This window comes from Zosterops lateralis (genome assembly GCF_965231275.1).
Source record: "Zosterops lateralis genome assembly, chromosome: 22".
NCBI classification, from domain to species: Eukaryota; Metazoa; Chordata; class Aves; order Passeriformes; family Zosteropidae; genus Zosterops; species Zosterops lateralis.
The window spans coordinates 5,617,397-5,636,808 of NC_139782.1; the positions used below are offsets into that span (position 1 = coordinate 5,617,397).

Consider the following 19,412-nt stretch of genomic DNA (forward strand, 5'->3'; position numbering starts at 1 on the left):
GTGAGCTGCTCAAGATGGCTCAAACCTCAAGAATTCAATGACCTGAACAAGTGCGAGGACCCTGGCCAGGGACAGCGGACCCCAGCCCAGGGACCCCGGCCAGGGACACCGGACATCAGCCCAGGGACCCGGGCCCTCGGACACCGGACCCTGGGCCTCGGACACCGGACATCGGCTCAGGGATCCTGGCCAGGGACACCAGACCCCAGCCCAGGTACCCCCAGCTCTTGGACACTGGATCCGGGCCCTCGGACACCGGACCGAGGCCCAGGGACCTCGACCCTCGGACACCGGACATCAGCTCAGGGATCCCGGCCAGGGACACCGGACCCTGGGCCTCGGACACCGGACATCAGACCAGGGACCCCGACTTTCTGACACCGGACCCCAGCCCATGCCCCGGCCCCCGGACACCGGACATCAGCCCAGAGACTCCGGCCAGGGACACTGGATCCCAGCTCAGGGACCCTGGCCCTCGGACACCGGACATCAGCTCAGGGATCCCGGCCCTCGGACACCGGACCGCAGCCCAGGGACATCAGCCCACGCCCCCGGCCCTCGGACACTGGCCATTAGCCCCCGGCCCTCGGACACTCGCCATCAGCCCACGGCTCCCAGCCCAGCCCAGCCCGGGCCGGGCCGCACCACCCCGCGGGCGGGGGTGTCCCACCGAGCCGCCCCGGCAGCGCCGCCCCGCGCCCGCGGCGGTTCAGGGGGCGGTTTGTGGCCGGGCGTGCGCGGCGCCCCCGTGCGCGGTGGTTGGCGCCGTTGCCGTGGCAGCGCGGCCGCGCGGGGAGCCGGGCCGGGGCCTGGGCGCGGTGAGCCCTGAGGGGACAGAGCCCGGAGCACCGAGCCTGCCCCGGGCTGTCCTGTGGGAGGGTCCGGGCCTTCTGCGTGCTGCGCATCTCGGCCTAAGTTACCCCAAACTTTGTTATTTGGGAGCTGGAGCCGCGCAGCCTCACAGCGCAGTGGTTTGGCTGAAGGCGTTGGGGCCACCGCTGCATTGGTTTGATGTTTGTGCCACTTCTTAGTGCCACCAACATCCTGAAATCGGCAGCCCAGCGTAGGAATCCTGCTTGGCTTTAAGGTGGTTCTTATCATTTACTCATTCCTCCATACTTCAAGTCCTGGGGTGTGTTTTCTCTGCTCCTTAACTGGGGAAAATAGATGCTCTCTTCTTGTTGATTCTTCTTGAGTTCTGCAGAAGGATTTACATAAATGCACTCAAAGCTGAGCCACCTTCGTTAAAATTAATCATATGTACAAGTCTCTCTGTGAGTAAGATGTGAAATGCTCAGCCATGTGGTAATAACTCATTCTAGATGACACGCAGAATTTACTGAATTCTAATAAATTTTGACAGCATTTGGGAACAGTTTGCTTTGCATTGGAGAACTCCACAAGACTCAAGAGCAAATAGTGTTTGTTGTATTTGGGGTAAAGTGGTGGTGAAGGTTTGTTTTATTACTGAGCTGACTGTTTAAAAAAAAAAAAAAAAAAAAAAGCAGCAGAGTCTTTGCTTTTTATTAAGAGATTTATTATAGTTCATACTCAAAAGGTATAACTAGCACAGACATGTGTGGTTGTATGCAGTTATTTCACATGCATTAAGTATGTATTAAGTGCTGTGAATTCACCTCCAGAGATAGTCACCACTATTGCAAGTTGTTGGACATTTGATGTGTAAATCATATTCTTCTTTTTATTCAGCCTGGTCATTTGGAAAGAACTGTCAGCATGGAAGATCATGAGATCAGTTATAGTGAGGGAGAACAGCAAATATCTCCTGTAGTGATTCTAGAGGAGGAAGGAAGGCAAGAGGAGGAAGAAGAGGAAAAAGAAGGAAGAGAAGAAGAAGAAGAAAGAAAAAAAGAAAGAGAAGAAGAGGAAGAAAGAGAATGGGAAGAAGAAGAAGAAAGAGAAGAAGAGGAAGAAGAAAGACAAGAAGGGGAAAATGAAGAAAGAGAAGAAGAGGAGGAAAAAGAAAGAGAAGAAGAGGAAGAAGAACAAGAAGAGGAAGAAGAAAGACAAGAAGAGGAAGAAGAAGAAGATGCAGCAGGTCAGCTCCCTGACACTGAAGAACACTGGAAAGGTGAAAATGAATTGTTTTGATAACTCACAAAAAAACGACATCAATGTAAATTTAATGTAAGATAAACATGTTTAGATCATTGGCCAGAATCTGACAATACATTATCCTCCCTTGTCCCCTATCCTGTTCTTGTCTGGGATTTTCCTACATAAATGAGATTCTTGGTGACACTTCCACATGAAGGCAGAGAACATTCTCCTGTTCATTGCAGGTGTATAATAGTCCTGTGTGTTTTGCCATATGATTTTTTAATGTACGCTGCAGTAATGCTATAAAATGTCATCTCTGATTCTCCACACTGTGGCTTAACAGCAAATATAGAAAGCTTTGCATTTTAAAATTCAAAGTCTCTTTATTAAACTGTTGTTTCAACATCTGCTAGAATATGAGCTGGAAGAAGATCTGGATGATGGTGGAGAGATGGAAAACAAGGACACTTCTGAAGATGTTGGAGACTACTCTGATTCTAGCACGTAAATACCTTGTTCCAGTTCAAACGGAATTTCCTCTGTGGTGGTGACTTAAACTAGTTTAAAATGTTCCTGTTAAAATTGTAGACTATTGTTCAGGAACACTAAAATTGCAAAGCCAAGGTGGGATCAAGAGGAGCCTCAGGCATTTTAAAACAAGGCACATCATTAGTGCTTTAAATGAAGGTATAAATGTTCAATATTAGATATCTAATACTGAAAATTCTGGCTTAAGTCCATGCATGCAAACTTCCTGTGCTGTTTGTATTCATGTTCTTCCTTATTTTTAATGGTCTTATTTGTAACTTCTGCTAGAATAAAACAGAAAGCAGGGATGTAAGGATGTCAGACAAACTTCAGATAACTACAGTTTCTCATTATGTTTCTTTGTTGGTTGTGTGTTCCAATTCAAAGGCAAAGCTCAGAACACTCTTTGGGCAGCACTGTCAACATTCATCCTCTGAAGTCTGCAGACAGAATTCGCATATCAGTCTTACAGAAAAAACTCCAGTTGCTCAGTGATATGGTCAGGGAAAAGGAACTGGCAGTGGAAAACACCAGGTCAGTATTTAAACAAACAAACATAATCCATCAGCACAAATCACCAGCAAATACTGAGATACTCTACCCATTATAAATACTAGCATTTATAGAACTATGTATGTGACAGGAATCCTGGCTGTGAATCTCATCCTCAAGAAGAAGAGTTTCACTGGGAAGAGAAAAGAACCTACAAAACATAAGTGATGTGTTTGTTTCTTGCAGTGACACGCTGAGTGCCTGTCGGCTGCGGAGCAAGATGCTGGCAAAGCAGCTGGATCATGTAGACATGGAAATAGAGAGAGAGGAGGAGGCTGGCAATGTGTAGGTAGAGAGTATTTCTGGGTACCAAAGATTGCAGGCATCCACTATGTTCATCTGTGTGTAATTAATGAGATAAGAGCAAAAAGAGGTGGAAACTTGGGAATGGGTAAGAAAAGAGGCATATATTTTGAAATGTAACAACAAGTATTAAATCAGCCTAGCCCACTGCTGTCAATTATGTCTGTCAGGGTCTCAATCTTCTGTTCAGTCTGATGAATCAAGGTGCTGTGGCACTCCTGGAGGTCATGGCTTTGCTTCTGGTGATTACTCAGTCAGGATTTATATATATGTGCATTTGTATATTTTTATAAATACACACATACATGTGCCATTCCTTTCTTGTGTTGTTCTGGGATGCAGGAATGCCTTTCAGGAGTAGCTCTGCATACAGGAGCTGCTCTGAAACACTTGTGCTATCAAGTGGGAGGCAATTTACTGTACTCTTCACATTTGGTTTAAATAGAAAGCAGTGGGTGGCTTGTGTACCAGGAGCCAGAGGCTTGTGAACAAACTTCGCAGCTGCATTTCTAACCTGTGTTAATCTCCAGGTTAGAGCAGCAATGAATGAGAGAAAGGAAGGCAGGTTAACTGCCAGAATGGAAGAGCTGCTTAAACAAAACTGATGAGTTGATGCAAATGAGCCTCCTGAGGTGGTACAAGTGGGATCTCAGAGACTATAACAAATCCCAGCAAAGACAGAGAAGCAGTGTAGTGTTTATCCTTATGATGGGTCACATGGAGAGGTCTAGATATGGAAAAAATAGCAATTCTCCCAATCCTTTACATTTAGCAAGTGACTAGTGGAGTGAAAAGGCTTGATAGATTTTTGGCTTATGAAGTTCAAAGTCTTTTTGTTTTAGCAATAATGCAAATCCTGGCTGCCATTCGCCCTACCAATGCCAATACAAAAATGTTCAATTTAGTAGCTGCAGGTAGAAGATCTAATTTCCATTTAGAGGATAGGAGTTTATGTTGAGTATAGTCAGGCCACTGTGGATCCTGTAGTACACTGTCTGCTAGTTTTCCTGGGAGAGAAGGAAAATAACTGTGTGGGAATGCTGCAGTTGTAGGCTAAGTGTATGGAATATTGTAGTACCATTTTAAAAGCAAAATCGGTCTAGGTTCTCTAGGTTCACCTACGCTTATCTTCATGAATAATACTACTTTTATCAGTTTGAAAAGTGAATAGATGCATGAAGCTACTGGTCAGTGCTTTGGCAATTCTCATCTGTTCCTTTCAACCAATGTATAAGAGTTTAAAGAAAGCTCTACCTCAAAAATGGACACTTGAAAGGTTAAACAAGAGACTGCATAAATTGCTGGGATTCTGGTGAATAAATCTGAGCCTTAGAGCTGTGCTTTATTCTCGCTGATCTTGTAAGGGGGGATGTGTTCACATTTCTTTCTGATGGGTTCTCTCTCTCACATTTCCAGTGCAGCCGTGTCCCGCCTGCAGGCCATGAGCCGCCGACTGTGCACTGAGCTGGAGAGGGAGAAGGAGCGGGAGCTGAGACTTGCTGTGACACAAAAACAAAACTTGTAAGTGAGGGAATGAAGAAAGTGTGAAGCAAATCAATCTTTATTGCATTCTTCATGTGCTGTTAGATGGATTCAAAAGTTAATCGAGAGAGAAATTGCTTGTAAATACTGAACTATGTCATTCTAGAGCAACTTTTACCCTGCATAGTTCATTCCTTAAAAAGCTGGCTGCTGTGGCTGAGTTCCCAAGTTAGTTTTATACATGTAAATAAAGTTTTGATTTTATTATGAGAGGTGCATAAATTGTGACCTAAACAGGTCTCATTTGAAATGTAAATGAGCTGGACTAAAGTAAATCTGTCTGTGCATGAGCATAAATACTTGTAATTTATGCCTCTTAGTGTTTTTATAGGGCATATAGGAAAGGATAGAAAATGAGCATGATGGAGATATTGTAGCAGTACTGTGTATTTTTATGCCAAGCTAACATTGCTGCTTGTAATTGATTGTTCACACATAATAAATTACTTCTCTATATCAGACAGAGTAAAACTGTCTTTTGTAGGAGGCAACAGGTGAGTGTGTTTATATTTTGGTACCACAGGTACATCAAAGGAGGAACACAGGCACAAGCTTCTAGCTGTGATTAGCCAAGTGGTTAACCAGGATACAGTGTGTTCTGCTGCAGTGTTGTGTAATAGCTTTAAAATGCTTGACTTGTTTATTGTGTGATTAGCAATACACAGAACAGATTAATGTACTCAGCTCTATCATATCTGTTTCCTTCAGCAAAGCACAGAAGAATAAAAGATGGGGCTTGTCTCTGAAGTTATTTATTGTTGAAGGAAAAGCTATTTTTAGAATTTTTCTTGGTTTTCATATTTTCTTCTAGGTAAATGGGAGAAACACAAAGTTGAGGTTTATTTTTATTTTACCTTTTTTTGACCAATATTTTTTATGTCTTTGAAAGGGATATGCTATTAGATATGACCCTTAGTCTGGAACACCTGTGTCAATAAAGGGATTTGATTCAAAATATGTTTTAAATTAATAAAGGAAAACATGGTTACATGTTGATTTTCCCCGTAGAGCCTTCCCTACTCAATCCATCACCTTAAAGTGAAAGAATATCAGTATTCCAGTGAAAACAATTCACACTTTTTTTTAAAGGATTGAGCTGTGGCAGATAGAAAGTGAACAGGGAAAATACGACATCTTCCGTGAAGAACTTCAAAAAGATGAGGAGGAGCTACAGATGCAATACCAGGAGGAGAGAGAAGTGAGGATTTGGAAGGAAAAAATAACAGCCCTGCGAGCAGAAGGAACACGTCGGACTCGAGAGAAGTAAGAGCCTCAAAGTCAGAGCCTGCTGCCTTTCTTGTTTTATTTTCAGCCAATTCTCTGCTGCAGGTGCTGAGATTAGCTAGTTCAAATACTGGTGCTACTGTGTGTCTTAGCTGGGTGTTCTTCAGGAATAGTTCATGAGGAAATGGAATTAAAATAAGAATTGGCCACGGCCTTGCAGTTACACAGATAAAGATTTCTGATCTATGGGAGTAAACTTGTTAATGAAAAAGCTACAAATGCAGGGGTTTTATCATAGGAAATGAGGTTTATTGGGTCAGACTGATTGTATGTGTCTGCAGTGCTGTTGGACCTTCTGGGCTTATGGTGAAATCCATTGAAATTTCCTGGAGCAGAAGCAGACACCAAAAAGCACAAAAGTGCTCTCCAAAAGCAGAGCAAAGGTGTGTCAGTCTGTGGCTTTTTTGAAGTTTATCACTCTCTCTGTAATATGGGGGATGTGGGGAGCAGACAAATGTCCTAATTTCAGCACATATTAATAAATATCCCAACCCCACCCTGAAGTCTCATTGTGTTGGAATCAAATTTTCCTTAGTCTTGCTGCAACTGTTGGTTTGTCTGTGTTTTGCAGAAGAGAGAAGAAAGCCCAAAGAGAATGTGAAGAAAGAAATAAAAAAATCCTTGCGGATGCCAAAAGGAACCACAAGAAAGCAGTCTGCTTCCTGAGGCAAAGCATGGCAAGGTGGGGCTTCACTCCTTTCCTGTGGTACACACTCTGCTGGGCAAGGCTTTATCCTCCAGTCTTTGAAAAATAATGATTTTTCTCCAAGATGGCACCTGGAAATCTCGTGCCAGGTACAGTGTGGTGAAGCATTGAGATCTTGCAGAACACAAAAGGACATGGAAAGAAGAAAATCCACTCAGTGTCCCAGCATGGCCTCCAGTTTCACTGGAGTCTTTGTCATGAGGGCTCTGACCACTTGGAGGCATTGATAATGATTTGAAGCATTTGATATATGTTTATATTTATATATGTGTGCCATTAACTGATGTAGTATAACTAAAATCCAGGTTTGGAACCTGCCCTGGGCCATTCTATGTCCCCTCAGAAATGTGGTAAAAAAGCATCAATGGGTTGATGGGCCATTTCTTTGTGCTCCTGCTCTGGTTGATTTGAAATTAAATGTTCTTTCATAGGCTTATGTGATTAGTCTGGAGTTGAATTATTTTGCTGCTGAAGAAACTGAACATTTGTTACTTAATTTTACATATATGCAAATGTATCCTAATATATAAATATTAGGACTTAATTGTAAAATGATTGAAATAATTGTGCTGTTTCTGTGATGGTTTATTTTTATTAGATGGTGTGTACAAACTGATCATAATTAAGAAAAAAACAAAATCAAATAATTTTTTTTTTCTTTGAGAAATGTATCAAACATATCAATCTTAACTCTTTTACTGGTTTCCCATTATATTAGCTGGAATATTCCCAGGTTTGTTTCCTGCCCACGTACTTCCAACTTGTAGTTTTTAGGATTTATTTTTAGTGTGGGTACATGTGCTTGGCTTGTAAAAGTTTGCTACATAAGGTTTAGATATTGCTTATATGAGCAACACCTGAATTCTTTATTTTAGCAGCCAGTCATATGTCATAACATGAAACACATTCTTCATATCCAAAATTTTTTAAAAAATTTAAAGTTGTTGAGCAAAATATTTGAAAACCTGTTGGCACTTGGAGCTCGAGCAGTGCCGTGTTTGGAGGAGTCTCCACCTGTTCCCCTGTGCCCACAGCCAGTGCCCACCACACAGGGGTTTACAGCACCAGTGCCTGGGGACATTGGCAATTACTCCTTGTCACCTCAGACAGGCTAATACCAAGAGCTTTCCAGGATGAGAGCCTGAAAGATTTTACTTTGCTTACAGAATTCATGAGAAAAATGCAAAGGAAGAAGTGAAAGCTCAGGAGCATATGGAGAGAAGGAGACAAGCTGTGCTTTCCCTGAAAACCAGCATCACTTCCAACAGGGTACTGCTTCTGGGCTGGGATGGGAATGAAGTCACTGACTTGGGGGACTGCTGGGTTCGAATGCAAGTCAGTTCAGTTTTCCTTGCAGAGCTGTCTGGGGATTTTTGATCAGATCACTGACCAAACCCCTTGAAACTGGGGAAAGTTTCACCATTGGAGGGATGGCATGAGATCTGTGTGGGCAGGTTTTGACACTTCTGCTGATGCAGTTTATTCTGTCAACAGTCTAAGTTGTTCTGGGAGGGGAACTCTCTGGGAAATAATGCATACTAAAAACAGTTCTCTGGAAGTTCAGCCAGAAGGATTTCCAGTTATTTGGATCCCAATGCAGAAATATTCCACATGGAGAAAACATATGGAAGAAAAACAGTTATTTGAGAATTTAAATAGTATAAATTAGGAATTTCTGAGCTATGCTGCTTTGCTTTTCTATTTATGTTCTGTGGAATCTGAGGGAATGATCTTAATTTAATCCTGATTTGTTTAGAACTGTTATCTTTTCACATTCTTTCACTGAGCAGCATTCTAGGGGCAGGCTGGATGGGTAGAGAAGTAGCCTGGACCTAGAAAGAGATTTCTGCATTTCAGCATCCCATTACTACAGAGAATATTACAGACAATACCTTCTGTTTCAGAGACATCCACATATATACATATATGTATATACATATAAATGTATATTTGGATAAGGGGACCAGCATTAAGTTCTCTGTTTTATATTCTTTAATATGTGAACCAAATATGTAAATGTGTAAGTGTGACTTTCATAGGAAAGACTCCAAACTCTCCAGATTTTGAACAAAGCAAAGGCTTTGGAGGCAAAGAAGGAGGAGATGAAAATGAGGGAGGCCATCCTAGCACAAGGAGGCAACGCTATCAGGGAAATCCTTCTCCATAAACGACAGCAAGAAAACGAAAAAAAGAAAGAGTGAGTATCTTATCCATATCAAACTCTGCCTGCTCCCTGGAGCTCAGTCAGATCCTGAAGGCAGAACATCTCTGATGGTGCCTGGAGGGGGTGAACTCCCTCTCCCACTCCGTGTGTGACACTTGCACAGGCTGTTCTTGGTGCCCTGAACTCCTGCCTTAGGGGTGCTCAGAGCACCAGAGCTCCGTGGGTGTTCCGTGATCGACTCCTCCAGGAAAGGAGTTCAGTGACCCTAAACTAGAAACCTGAAGTAACTGTCCTTTTTCCTCCCTTGAGCACTGTGAAAGTCTGTATCAGCCTTCTAAAACACTGTAACTGAGTATATTTAGTCTGCAAAAATGTATAAACAGCCTCTGAATCACTTGGTGTCTTGGCACAAATTACCGCTGAACCCAACTTAAAGATTTGCTGTTTAGCTAAAACGCTCCAAGGGAACTGGGATGAAGTTAATATTTTTGGTAAACAACCATGGTTGGGTTAATATTTCTTACAACTTTGGATTACAGAGCTTTTAGAGAATTGCAAAAGTCAAGAAAAACGGAGATTGTGTCTCGAATTTTGCAAGAAAGAGCTTCTCTTCACAAGCAGAGAAAAAGTCAGTCTCCTCCTAAGGCAATTAAGCCTCGTGGTAAACTTGTGGATCCTTTACTGCAGAGCAGGGAAGCCTGGCAAAGTGAGGAGACCTGCAAACATGCAGATGGAGAAATATCACAGGTAATCAAAGGCCAGGAAATTAACTCTCTTTGGATTATTTTGTTTTGGTTTGTTTTGTTAAATGTGCAGGTCATTGAATTCTGTTTAAAATAGCACAGGCTACAACCAAGCATGAGACAGTAGAGAACAAGTGGAGGGTAATTTCCCCATCAGATCTCTTAATATCTGTTAGTTTCCTTTTTCTTGAAGGAATTATAGTGACTATTGACATAAGATTTTGTCTGTATTCAGTGTTTTAAGAGGGGATTGGCCTAAGTCAGAATCTTTGGCCTCTGAGGCAAAGGCCAAAAAGCCAAAGATCTGTCATTTTTGTGTTAAAAGATCTTCTCAGAAACTCATAACTGCTAAAGAAACTGTTCTCTAGTAATTTTTAGTTGTATCTTCAAAATTTGTGTTCTTTCACCAAAGCCGTGGCGCTCTCCATCAGTTTGTTCCTTGGCTGGGGAGGGAACTGCTCCCCAAGGAGAGAGTTCTGAGAAAAAACCCCAGGAGATGCTCTGGAAAAGTGGTGATGAGGACACAGAGACAGACAAGACCCTCCTGGTACCAGAGTTCCCAGGTCTTTGGAGTCAGGAATATGATTTGCACAAGGTAAATGTTGTGATATCTCTTGTTAGAAACAGAAAAGAACCTTGCTTGAAATGAATAATTGTGTATTTTGCAGTTTAAATGCAGACATTATGTTATTACATAGATGCAGAAATTCAGATGTGAGAATATCATCAGTCATTGCTGTTTGACACTGTTCTGAAGGAGTTTGTTCTCTCAAAGAGAAAACAGTATTTCAAGTTAAGTTCAGAAATCTGTGAAGACATAAATCACATTTTGTTTAATGGTTTGTGTTTAAAAAAACTTCAGAATCAATAAAAAAGAAATCATGTCAGTGCATATTCCTAGATTTGCATTGAGGCACTGGACCACAACTGAAACATTCCAGTGAATAAGCTGATTTTTTTTCTCAATATTTAATAAGTTGAGGGGAAAAAATCCAAAACCTTTAAGTGCAGAAAAGCTAATTTTGCCATGAAAAACGTGATGTTGTAGTGTTGAGTGATGATAAACTGCAGAACAGACAGCTTCATCCATTAAACTCTCCCAGAATCCATTAAACTCTTCTTGTTGAGGTTGGGATGCTGAGTTTGACTGGAGAGAGCCAGACAAAGACTGGCCAGGTGCTGGAAGATTCCTTTTGCAGGTTTTTGCAGATTCTGTGATCACACACACATCTGGTGGTTTTCATGTTCTTTTTTAGGTGCCCAAAGCAGAAGATCCAACACGTTTTGCTATAAGGGCAATGAGGAAACAAATGGCTGAGAAAAAAATGGAGGCACTCCAAGCTGGAATTCTTCACAAGCAAACTGTGCCTGCTCAGGAGCAGAAGGGCTGTGCTTTCCACAGCAAACCCAGCTGCATTCATTTCAAGGTCAGTGGCCATTCTGCATGGAATTGTAGAGAGGTTTCTGCTGGAGGTGTATCCCAATGTCTTGATCAAAATTCTGTTGCAGCCTTCAATAGGTCTGTAGTTAAATTTGAAACAGCTCTTGCCTTTTTCTTTAACAATATCTTAGTTAAGTGATTAAATAAACTAGTTAGTTATACTACCTAAATTATAAAATACTTCCTTTTCTTGTTTAAATTGTAAAATTCTTCCTTTTCTTAAGGGAATTTAAATCAGAAAGACAAGCAGATTGTGAAACCTCCTGTTGGACTGTGTTGTGTGTTTTTTGAAGGGCAGCATCATTGGTAGTTGTATATTGTTTGTAAATACATTATTACTGTAAAATAATGTCCTTAAAGAAGTGGTGACTCCCATGCAGGTACATTTTAGTTAGTTAAAAAAACTGTTAATAACTCACTTAGACCATGAACATGACATCATGTCTCTGACATTCACCTGGTATGTTTGGCATTCCAAGGATTTTGATGTTGGTCAAACCTACAAAAAGAAGATAATTTTGACAAATGCATCATACAGTGTCAATTCCTGCAGGCTGGTGGGAATCAGTGAATGGCTCAAGGACTTCATCAGTGTTCAGTAAGTAAATTCATTGCAGATTTGTTTTACTTTCATACAACAAGAACTGGAACCCAATTCTTCAGCAACTGAAATTTCTGCTTGTTGTGAGTTAACCCTGCAGGGAGAGAAACTCCACAGAGCAGCTCCTCACTCCCTCTTTAGTGGGATGGGGGAGAGAACTGAGGAGAAAAACAAAGTCAAACTTGTGGCTTGAGATAAACACAGTTTAATTGGACAGAAAAGGAAGGGGAAAAAACCTGATGAAATAAAGGAAATCAATCTCAGAGCAAAGACACTTAAATTGCAATCCTGTGGTCTTTCCCATCAATCTATTCCTGTAATCCTGCTGCCAGGTTATGTAATGAAGCACTGTGCCTAGTTGGGAGATTGCAAATTAATCTCAGTTTAACTATATTGATAATTTTATCTCACTGTTTATAAAGAAACAAAAGGAAGTATCCACAAAATGTTTCTTTTTAAGAATTCAGACACCAGCCCTCTCTGGAGCTCTGGACTAAGCCTTTAAATATATAAAAGGCAAGTTGTGAAAAGTAGTATTTCTCTAAAAAACGAAATCATTAAAAGAATTTATTTACCTAGAATTCTGTGAACAAACAAAAAGAAATTATTGTAGTCTAGCCTAAAAGTGAAAAAATGCTAAAGCTCCTGTGTGCATGAAGCTTATGGACAAATAGGAGACATGGAGCTGAATTCTTTTGGCTTATGGAGAAAGTTCAGGTTTCAACCCTTATGCTGAGCTGGAGAAGCCACCTGTGGGACAGTTTAATGACACCCCAGTGAATAAACAAGTTTTTTCACCACTGTAAGTGATTTCATGCTCCAGAGCTCCTTTCCCAGCTCACTGCCCACTGCCCTTGTGGGGATAAACCACACTTGGAATGTCTGGATTGTCTGATAAGGACAGGATGGTTCAAGGTGAAGCCATTCCTTGACCACTTTGTCCCCACAAGAATCCCCAGGAATGTGAACAGAGAGTTCTTGACTGAACAACATCCCTGGGGAGCTGCAAAGCCTGGATCCAGCTGCTCTGGGTGGATTGGGGAAGGTGTGGAGCCCTTCATTCCCAGCCTGATGGAGGTGGATAATTGAGCAGGGCACAGCAGAGCCCTTCAGCTCCTAAACCTGCTCTGGTGCTGGATTCCATGTGCAGCTCGTGCTTGGTTCAAAATCACGTGTGTGGATTTAATTATGACCCACTTACACGTGTTTAATTTCTGTGACAAAGCCTGAAGCTACTAATCCGACAAAATGAGGGTTTTCTGCTCTCAAAGATTGATTTTTTTTTTCTCATTTAGTGTGTTGGACAATTGCATATGGTAAATTAGCACCTCTGGTTTGCGACCAAAAATTAAACAATGCTTTTGGAAAGGCCTAAGTCTTTCCTTGCTGTAATTGCCTTTCAAAGTACTCTACAAATACAAATGAAACGTCAAGAGTTGTGAATGATTTTTCAATGTCTGATAAATTAATTAACTTTTTAAAATTAAATTGGCTACCCATACAGTTGCCAGCTGGATAACTAGCAAAAATAATCTAATATTTTATTCTCCATTGTCATGTTATTTTTAATTTGACCAGCAGAGCACAGACCTGTGGACACTGTTCCTACACTGTATAAAGCTTATCTCAGGTAGAACCAGATATAAAATGGTTGTTACAAAATAGTTTTGCCAAGTATTTGGAAAATACCCAGCACATCTAGACTGTCGTGGTGTCACTGTCCTGACACCAAATCAGTGCACAGGTATTTACAGACATAACACTTGAGAGCTGTTATCAGTGACAGGCACTGTCACTGATATTTGCTGATAAAAAGCTTTATTCTAGCGGTTAAAATGAGCATTATTACACCCCATGCAATGGAGCCTCTCCCCAGCAGAGTGGCTCTGTGTGGGTTTGTGTGTTTGGCAGTTTGTGCTCTAAATCAGAACTATTTTATCAAGGTAACATTGGAAATAATGAACCATTTCTTAAAGTAGTTCTCAGGAGAAACTGCCAGGGATCTGTACAGAAGGTCAGGATGCAAGTGCTTATTCCCTGTCCACATTTTAAACTTAATTTTAACAATTCTGAAGTGTTTCCCTTTCTGAAAATGTTTCATTTTGCTTTGGATTGAGTTTAATTTTGTTTTGATAAAACTGTGAAGGGCAAGTGTGGTCCATGTCTCGCTTGGCTTAGGGGCTCCCATGGCTGACAACATTTCCTTATCTCCTCTGGCTCCTCTGCCAGGCAGAGCAGGGCTCCAGAAGTGCCTCAATAATTTTATTTACAGTGCAGCTGTGAGATGTCTTCTGATGGGCACTTTCCCTGCCTCACACAGACCATGAAATGAGTGGCAGATTCTATTCAAGATAATTTTGATACAGCTGGCAACAAGCAGCACATTCTCTAATCATTTGCAGCTCCCTCCTTGGGTTTTTCCTCTTCATTTTGTGTTTGGGCAGGGGAGATGTTACAGAGCAACATTAAAATGGATAATGGGAGAAGTTTTTTCCTAATTGTCTGACTGGGCAGTTCCACCTGTTCTTGCTGATTTTGAGCCTCAACTTCACCTCCTTGGCTACAGTCCCTGTCTTGCCTTTTAAAAGCACTTCTAGTCTTTCTGAATAAAACCTTAATAAAGAACCAGCCTTTGTTGTTTCCCAGTTGCAGCAGGGTTCTGTAGCCTTTCATTAATCTGTCACTCATTCTGACTTTTCTGATAATTAGTCCAAGTGAGAGGGGGAAAAGAAAATCTGCCATTGTTACCAGAGCAGGAGCTAGGTGTTCCATCCACAACTTTAATTTGGAGTTTTATGTTAATTATCTCCATAGTTTTGACCCACCTGGCAAAATGTCTTCTGGGATGTCCTGTGAACTCCTGGTAACATTTAAGCCAATGGTAAGTGCACAGTGAGAAAAATCCTAGTATAGGCCTAGTATAGTCTGATTAAAACCATCATTAATTGAATTTCTTAACTGTTAACAAGGAAAAAAACTTTTTTTTTTTATTACAAGAGCTACTGTTGTACATAGACACATTGTACTGTGTGCATGTTCCAGCTCTGAAAAATTGTCATAAGGGAGATTCTGAGGGCATGTTTGGAAAAATGCCTCCAAATGAGAGCAAGTTTCCAAATATTTATAATCTTGCCCAGCTAAATCTAACGAGGCTGTCACAAAGACTGTTTTAAAATGGAAATAGAATCAGTAAAGATACATTTTTAATATGGTACTCAAAAAATGAGTGAAAATATTTTTTCATCAGACTACATAGGCTAAATCTTCTGAAATTACTTAAGGATTTTTTTCTGTTTTGTTTTCTAGATAAATGAAAGGCTGGAAGGAGCAGTCATGTTTATGGCCCAGACAGGTCCTTTTTCTGTTCCACTGAAATGCACAGTCAAGACCTGCATTGTAAGGGACTTCTTTTAAGCATGTGGATAATATAATTATTATTATTATAAAAAGCGGATGCTCATTTAATTGACATTAGTGGTATGTAGGCCAGTGGTAATTAATGGTTTATCTTCTCACAGCTGGCCCTGGATAAAGAGCTCATTGACTTTGGCAGCCTTGTGGTGGGAGAGACAATTTCACGGACCATCAGCCTGACAAACAGCGGGGCTTTGGGAACCACATTCAAAGTTCAGACGTCAGCAGGTGCCACAAGTACCCTCAGAGCAGCAGTAAAAGCTGCTCCTGCAACAGTGGTGGGTTCCAAACTTCCCTAAAGGAGTAGAAAAGTTCTGCTTTGGGCAGCGTGGTGGAGTTGTGCAGAGTCACAAAGCAGCTCAGGTCAGAGAGGACTTGGGAAGATCAGCTGGTCCAAGATTTAGTACATTTGGCTCAGACCCAACTATTGGAAGATAAAAGCTATTCTTTTGTGAGGAGTGGGGAAAGCAACAATGCTGATTTTTAAAGTATTTTAGTAATTTATGCCATGATTCCTATTTTCTCCACATTCATGACAATTAGGAGAAAATACTTCAGTTAAAAGAGGAGAATCTGACAGCGTCATTAAAAATCTCAACTCATGGAAGGCAGAAACATGTGAACTGCTGCAAAACTAGCAATCAAGTGAGGGGTGTGATAAAGAGAGGGCTGGTTTCACCAGACTTAGTTTTGACATAGAACTGCCTGGGTTTCCACTAGAAAAATGTTGGTTCTGTTAATTATATAGTAACTGGCACTACACTGCATTGCTCCTGTTACCTTATTTACCTGTTTGGGGCAGCCAGCAAAAATTCAATCTGCTCATTGATGAAGGTCCTGTAGAATGTGCAGCTCTTGGAAAGTGCAACACATTTCTCCATTTATAACTGTTGCAGGAAAACACAAGTCTGATTTGCATATAACTGGATAGAACTGGAGATGGTGCAAGGCAGAGAAACAGCCAGGAGAGTTTCCTCTCTGTATTTCCTAATAGGTCACTCAACATTCCAGTGCCTGTGATGGTGAAGAGGAAGGGAGGATGAGTTCTGTGGCAGCTGGGGATCCAAACAAGGAGCAGATTTGTGCTGAGCCCAGGGAGGGGGTGACCCCCTGTGCAGCCCAGGAGCCCCAGAGCAGCAGTGCCACAGGTGAGGTGATGCTTTGGAACACAGCCTTGCACTTCCCCAGGCTAAGCTTTATCCAGCTGTAGTCTCCTGTAAAGAACTGAGCAATTCAGTTTGCAAAGTTACTCAGTAAATTAAGTAGCTCATCACTCCAGGAGTAATGTTATATTTCTTTGTGTGCTGCCTCACAGAAAATGACTAAAAATAATGTCTTGACACCATTATATCAAAAGCAGCAGAGAACCTCACTGCTCATTAGTGATCAACAATTCAGTCTCAGAAGAACACAGAACCCAACCAGCTTCAGAAATTGCAAAATTGTTAACATCATCCTTGTCTCAGCAACTGAATCCCCACTTCTCAGAATAGCAATCCACATGACAGGTTTATTTTTATAGTCTGTAATTCTAGGAACAAGGAAGCAGAAAGATGAACCTCCTCAGACATTTTCCATCTCATTCCTAATGTTTACTATGTGCTTAATAAAATCCAGTCTTGTAGAAGAAAGACTTTCTTAATTTTTTTCTTATCTATGTTCTTTAACATTTCTTCCCAATATTGATCATTCCAATTTCAGGAAGCTGGAACTTCTATGGAAAGGTTGTGGGTGGTTTTTGCAGGTCCTTCTGGCTGCATTCCTTTATCCCACTGAAATTGCTCTTGAAGGCCATCCCCATTTCCAGCTGAGTCTGTATTTTTGAACCATTCACGTTGTTACTCAGCAGTGGAAGTCTCAGGTGCCTCAGGTAGAATTCCAAACTAGACTAAAGCTGGATGGCAAATCAAATATTTCCTTCCAAGACATCTCAATTTTCCCATCACTGCTATGCATGCCTGGATTTGCAATATTGACTCAAATTAACATACTTGTGCTTTGTTGGAATTTTTTTTTAATGGACACATCCAGCATTTTGTTTTGTTTTGTGTTTGTTTCTTTCCCCAGAACAACTTGGTCAAGGAGAATTAAATACCAGATCAGATCTGGATACAGACAATGCAGATAATTTATTGGAACTTTCTCCTGAGGAGATACCAATTGAAATTATGCTTGGAAAGGTAATGAATGCTCTGAGATCCAGACAAGATTTCCCCAGGCTAAGCCTACATCAAATAAATTGCTGTGGTGAGAAATGCTCAAGTACATGGTCATTCCAAGCCCACTAGACATCACTGTATCACAGTTAATTCTTAAAATGAAATCACAGCACACTTTTCCCCTTTCTCTTATCTATAGAGACATACAGAGCTTAAAAATTCTGTTTACATTTACATTCCCACAATTTAACTTTTTTTTTCTGCTGTGTGGTTCTGTGGTTAAACAAAGTCTGGTGACAACACAGAAGGATGGGCAGGAAGAATGTCTGGGAAATGTCCAACTTGAGCCATATTAATGTTCTGATTCTGATTTTTCCTGTGCATAGTGAGTTCAATTTAATTACAAACCAGGTGTGTATAGTGAGTATGTACAGCCTCTTTATTTCAGTGCAATATCTGGAGTTTCATTGCTGTCATTCAGGTGACTGAGGGTGAGATTGGACCCTTCAGCTCAGTGAAAATCCCAGTCCTGTTTGTCCCAGCTGTCCCTGGGGATGTGAGGGCAGAGTTTGTGATTGTGTTTGACAACCCAGACTGCAAACCAGTGAGTGACCTGCTTCAAAACTTGTGTAAAATAGTTTAAAATCTTCTCATTTGTGCTTTTCTCAAGAATTGTGTATTAGGTAGTTTCATGGGAGGTAGCTTTGTAAGTCATAGCTCTTATTTCTGATCCAGCATGTTTATTAAACCTGCTCATTCTCTTAATTTCTATGCAAATAATCCTGATATTCCCATTTGATCAGACATCATATTGGAAAACATCTAATTTCCTAGAAATGAATATGGAAGTATTCTCCCTTATTCCCAACCCTCCTAGTTTATTTTCTTTCTGATCTATCAGAATTGGAATTATTTAGCAGGCAGTAGTGAAGCTGATGTGTGAAAGCTGGAAGAGATGACAACTTTAGTTACCACTTCAGCATATTGTGATTCTAAATTTTATTGGAAGCCAAATTCTGCTTGGAACAGTGCACAGAAGCTTGCCAAAAAAATAAAGACAAACTTCCCAGAAGCTCAGCAGCCAGTCTTGGCTGTCCCTGGGGCTGCAGAAGGAGCTGCAGACGCCTGCTGAGGCTCCCGTGGGCACTTTCTCCTCCAGGATCAGCTTTGCAGGGCTGAGCTCTGTGGGCCCTGGTGCCAGAGCCGGGTCACTGCAGGGAGCACAGCCCTGTGCTGCCTTCCCTGCATTTCTGTGCTGCCTGAATGAGCTGCAGCCCCAGGGGAGCCTGGACTGGGGCCCGTTCACTTCAGCTAAAGGCACTTTAAATACTTCTTTTCAGTATCATGGGCAGATGCTCTTCTTTCATGTTTCCTGTCAAAGAATCCAACCCAAGGTATAATTTTGTTTTTCTGCTGGGGCACTGTAGCATCTTGGGTTTCCTTTGCAAATGATTTTCCTAGGTCTGCCTCATTAAAGAACCTGTTGCACTATGAATAGTAAAATATTTCACTCAGCTGAATTTATAGCAGAAATTCTTGCTGTAAGTCAGTAAGAACCTGAGACTAACAGAACTAATCCCCTGCCATTGCTGCCCTGCCAGCTGAGCTTCATTGCCACTGGAGTTTCTGTGGATGTGCCCATCTGGGTCCCCCAGCCCAACGTGGACCTCAGGATCTGCCTGTACGAGCGGCTGTACCAGGACAGCATCGAGGTGTGCAGCAGGTGAGCTGCTCTGGGGTGCCCTGGCACTGCAGGTGAGCTGCCCTGGGGGTTATTCTGGCCCTGGCACTGCAGGTGAGCTGTCCTGGGGGTTATTCTGGCCCTGGCACTGCAGCTGAGCTGCCCTGGGGTTGCCCCTGGCACTGCAGCTGAGCTGCCCTAGGGTGCCTCTGGCCTTGGCCCTGGAGGTGAGC

The 19,412-nt window shown here is 41.8% G+C and overlaps 1 protein-coding gene across 1 annotated transcript in view; it reads left to right on the top strand.

The window, feature by feature from the left end:
- Positions 1-1,324: 1,324 nt before the first annotated feature.
- Positions 1,325-19,412, top strand: part of CFAP74 (cilia and flagella associated protein 74) — a gene marked incomplete at its 3' end in the record, with an annotated part of 36,402 nt that continues 18,314 nt past the window's right edge. Inside the window, exons 1-20 of the mRNA XM_083876987.1 lie at positions 1,325-2,092; positions 2,475-2,565; positions 2,977-3,123; positions 3,328-3,426; positions 4,861-4,965; positions 6,076-6,249; positions 6,842-6,952; positions 8,143-8,245; positions 9,016-9,173; positions 9,680-9,887; positions 10,296-10,478; positions 11,140-11,310; positions 11,804-11,922; positions 14,740-14,806; positions 15,232-15,321; positions 15,444-15,617; positions 16,334-16,487; positions 17,407-17,519; positions 17,980-18,102; positions 19,100-19,221. Of these exons, the coding sequence (XP_083733113.1) occupies positions 1,738-2,092; positions 2,475-2,565; positions 2,977-3,123; positions 3,328-3,426; positions 4,861-4,965; positions 6,076-6,249; positions 6,842-6,952; positions 8,143-8,245; positions 9,016-9,173; positions 9,680-9,887; positions 10,296-10,478; positions 11,140-11,310; positions 11,804-11,922; positions 14,740-14,806; positions 15,232-15,321; positions 15,444-15,617; positions 16,334-16,487; positions 17,407-17,519; positions 17,980-18,102; positions 19,100-19,221 (2,867 nt within the window). The 5' untranslated portion in view covers positions 1,325-1,737. The remainder of the gene's footprint in view (positions 2,093-2,474; positions 2,566-2,976; positions 3,124-3,327; positions 3,427-4,860; positions 4,966-6,075; positions 6,250-6,841; positions 6,953-8,142; positions 8,246-9,015; positions 9,174-9,679; positions 9,888-10,295; positions 10,479-11,139; positions 11,311-11,803; positions 11,923-14,739; positions 14,807-15,231; positions 15,322-15,443; positions 15,618-16,333; positions 16,488-17,406; positions 17,520-17,979; positions 18,103-19,099; positions 19,222-19,412) is intronic.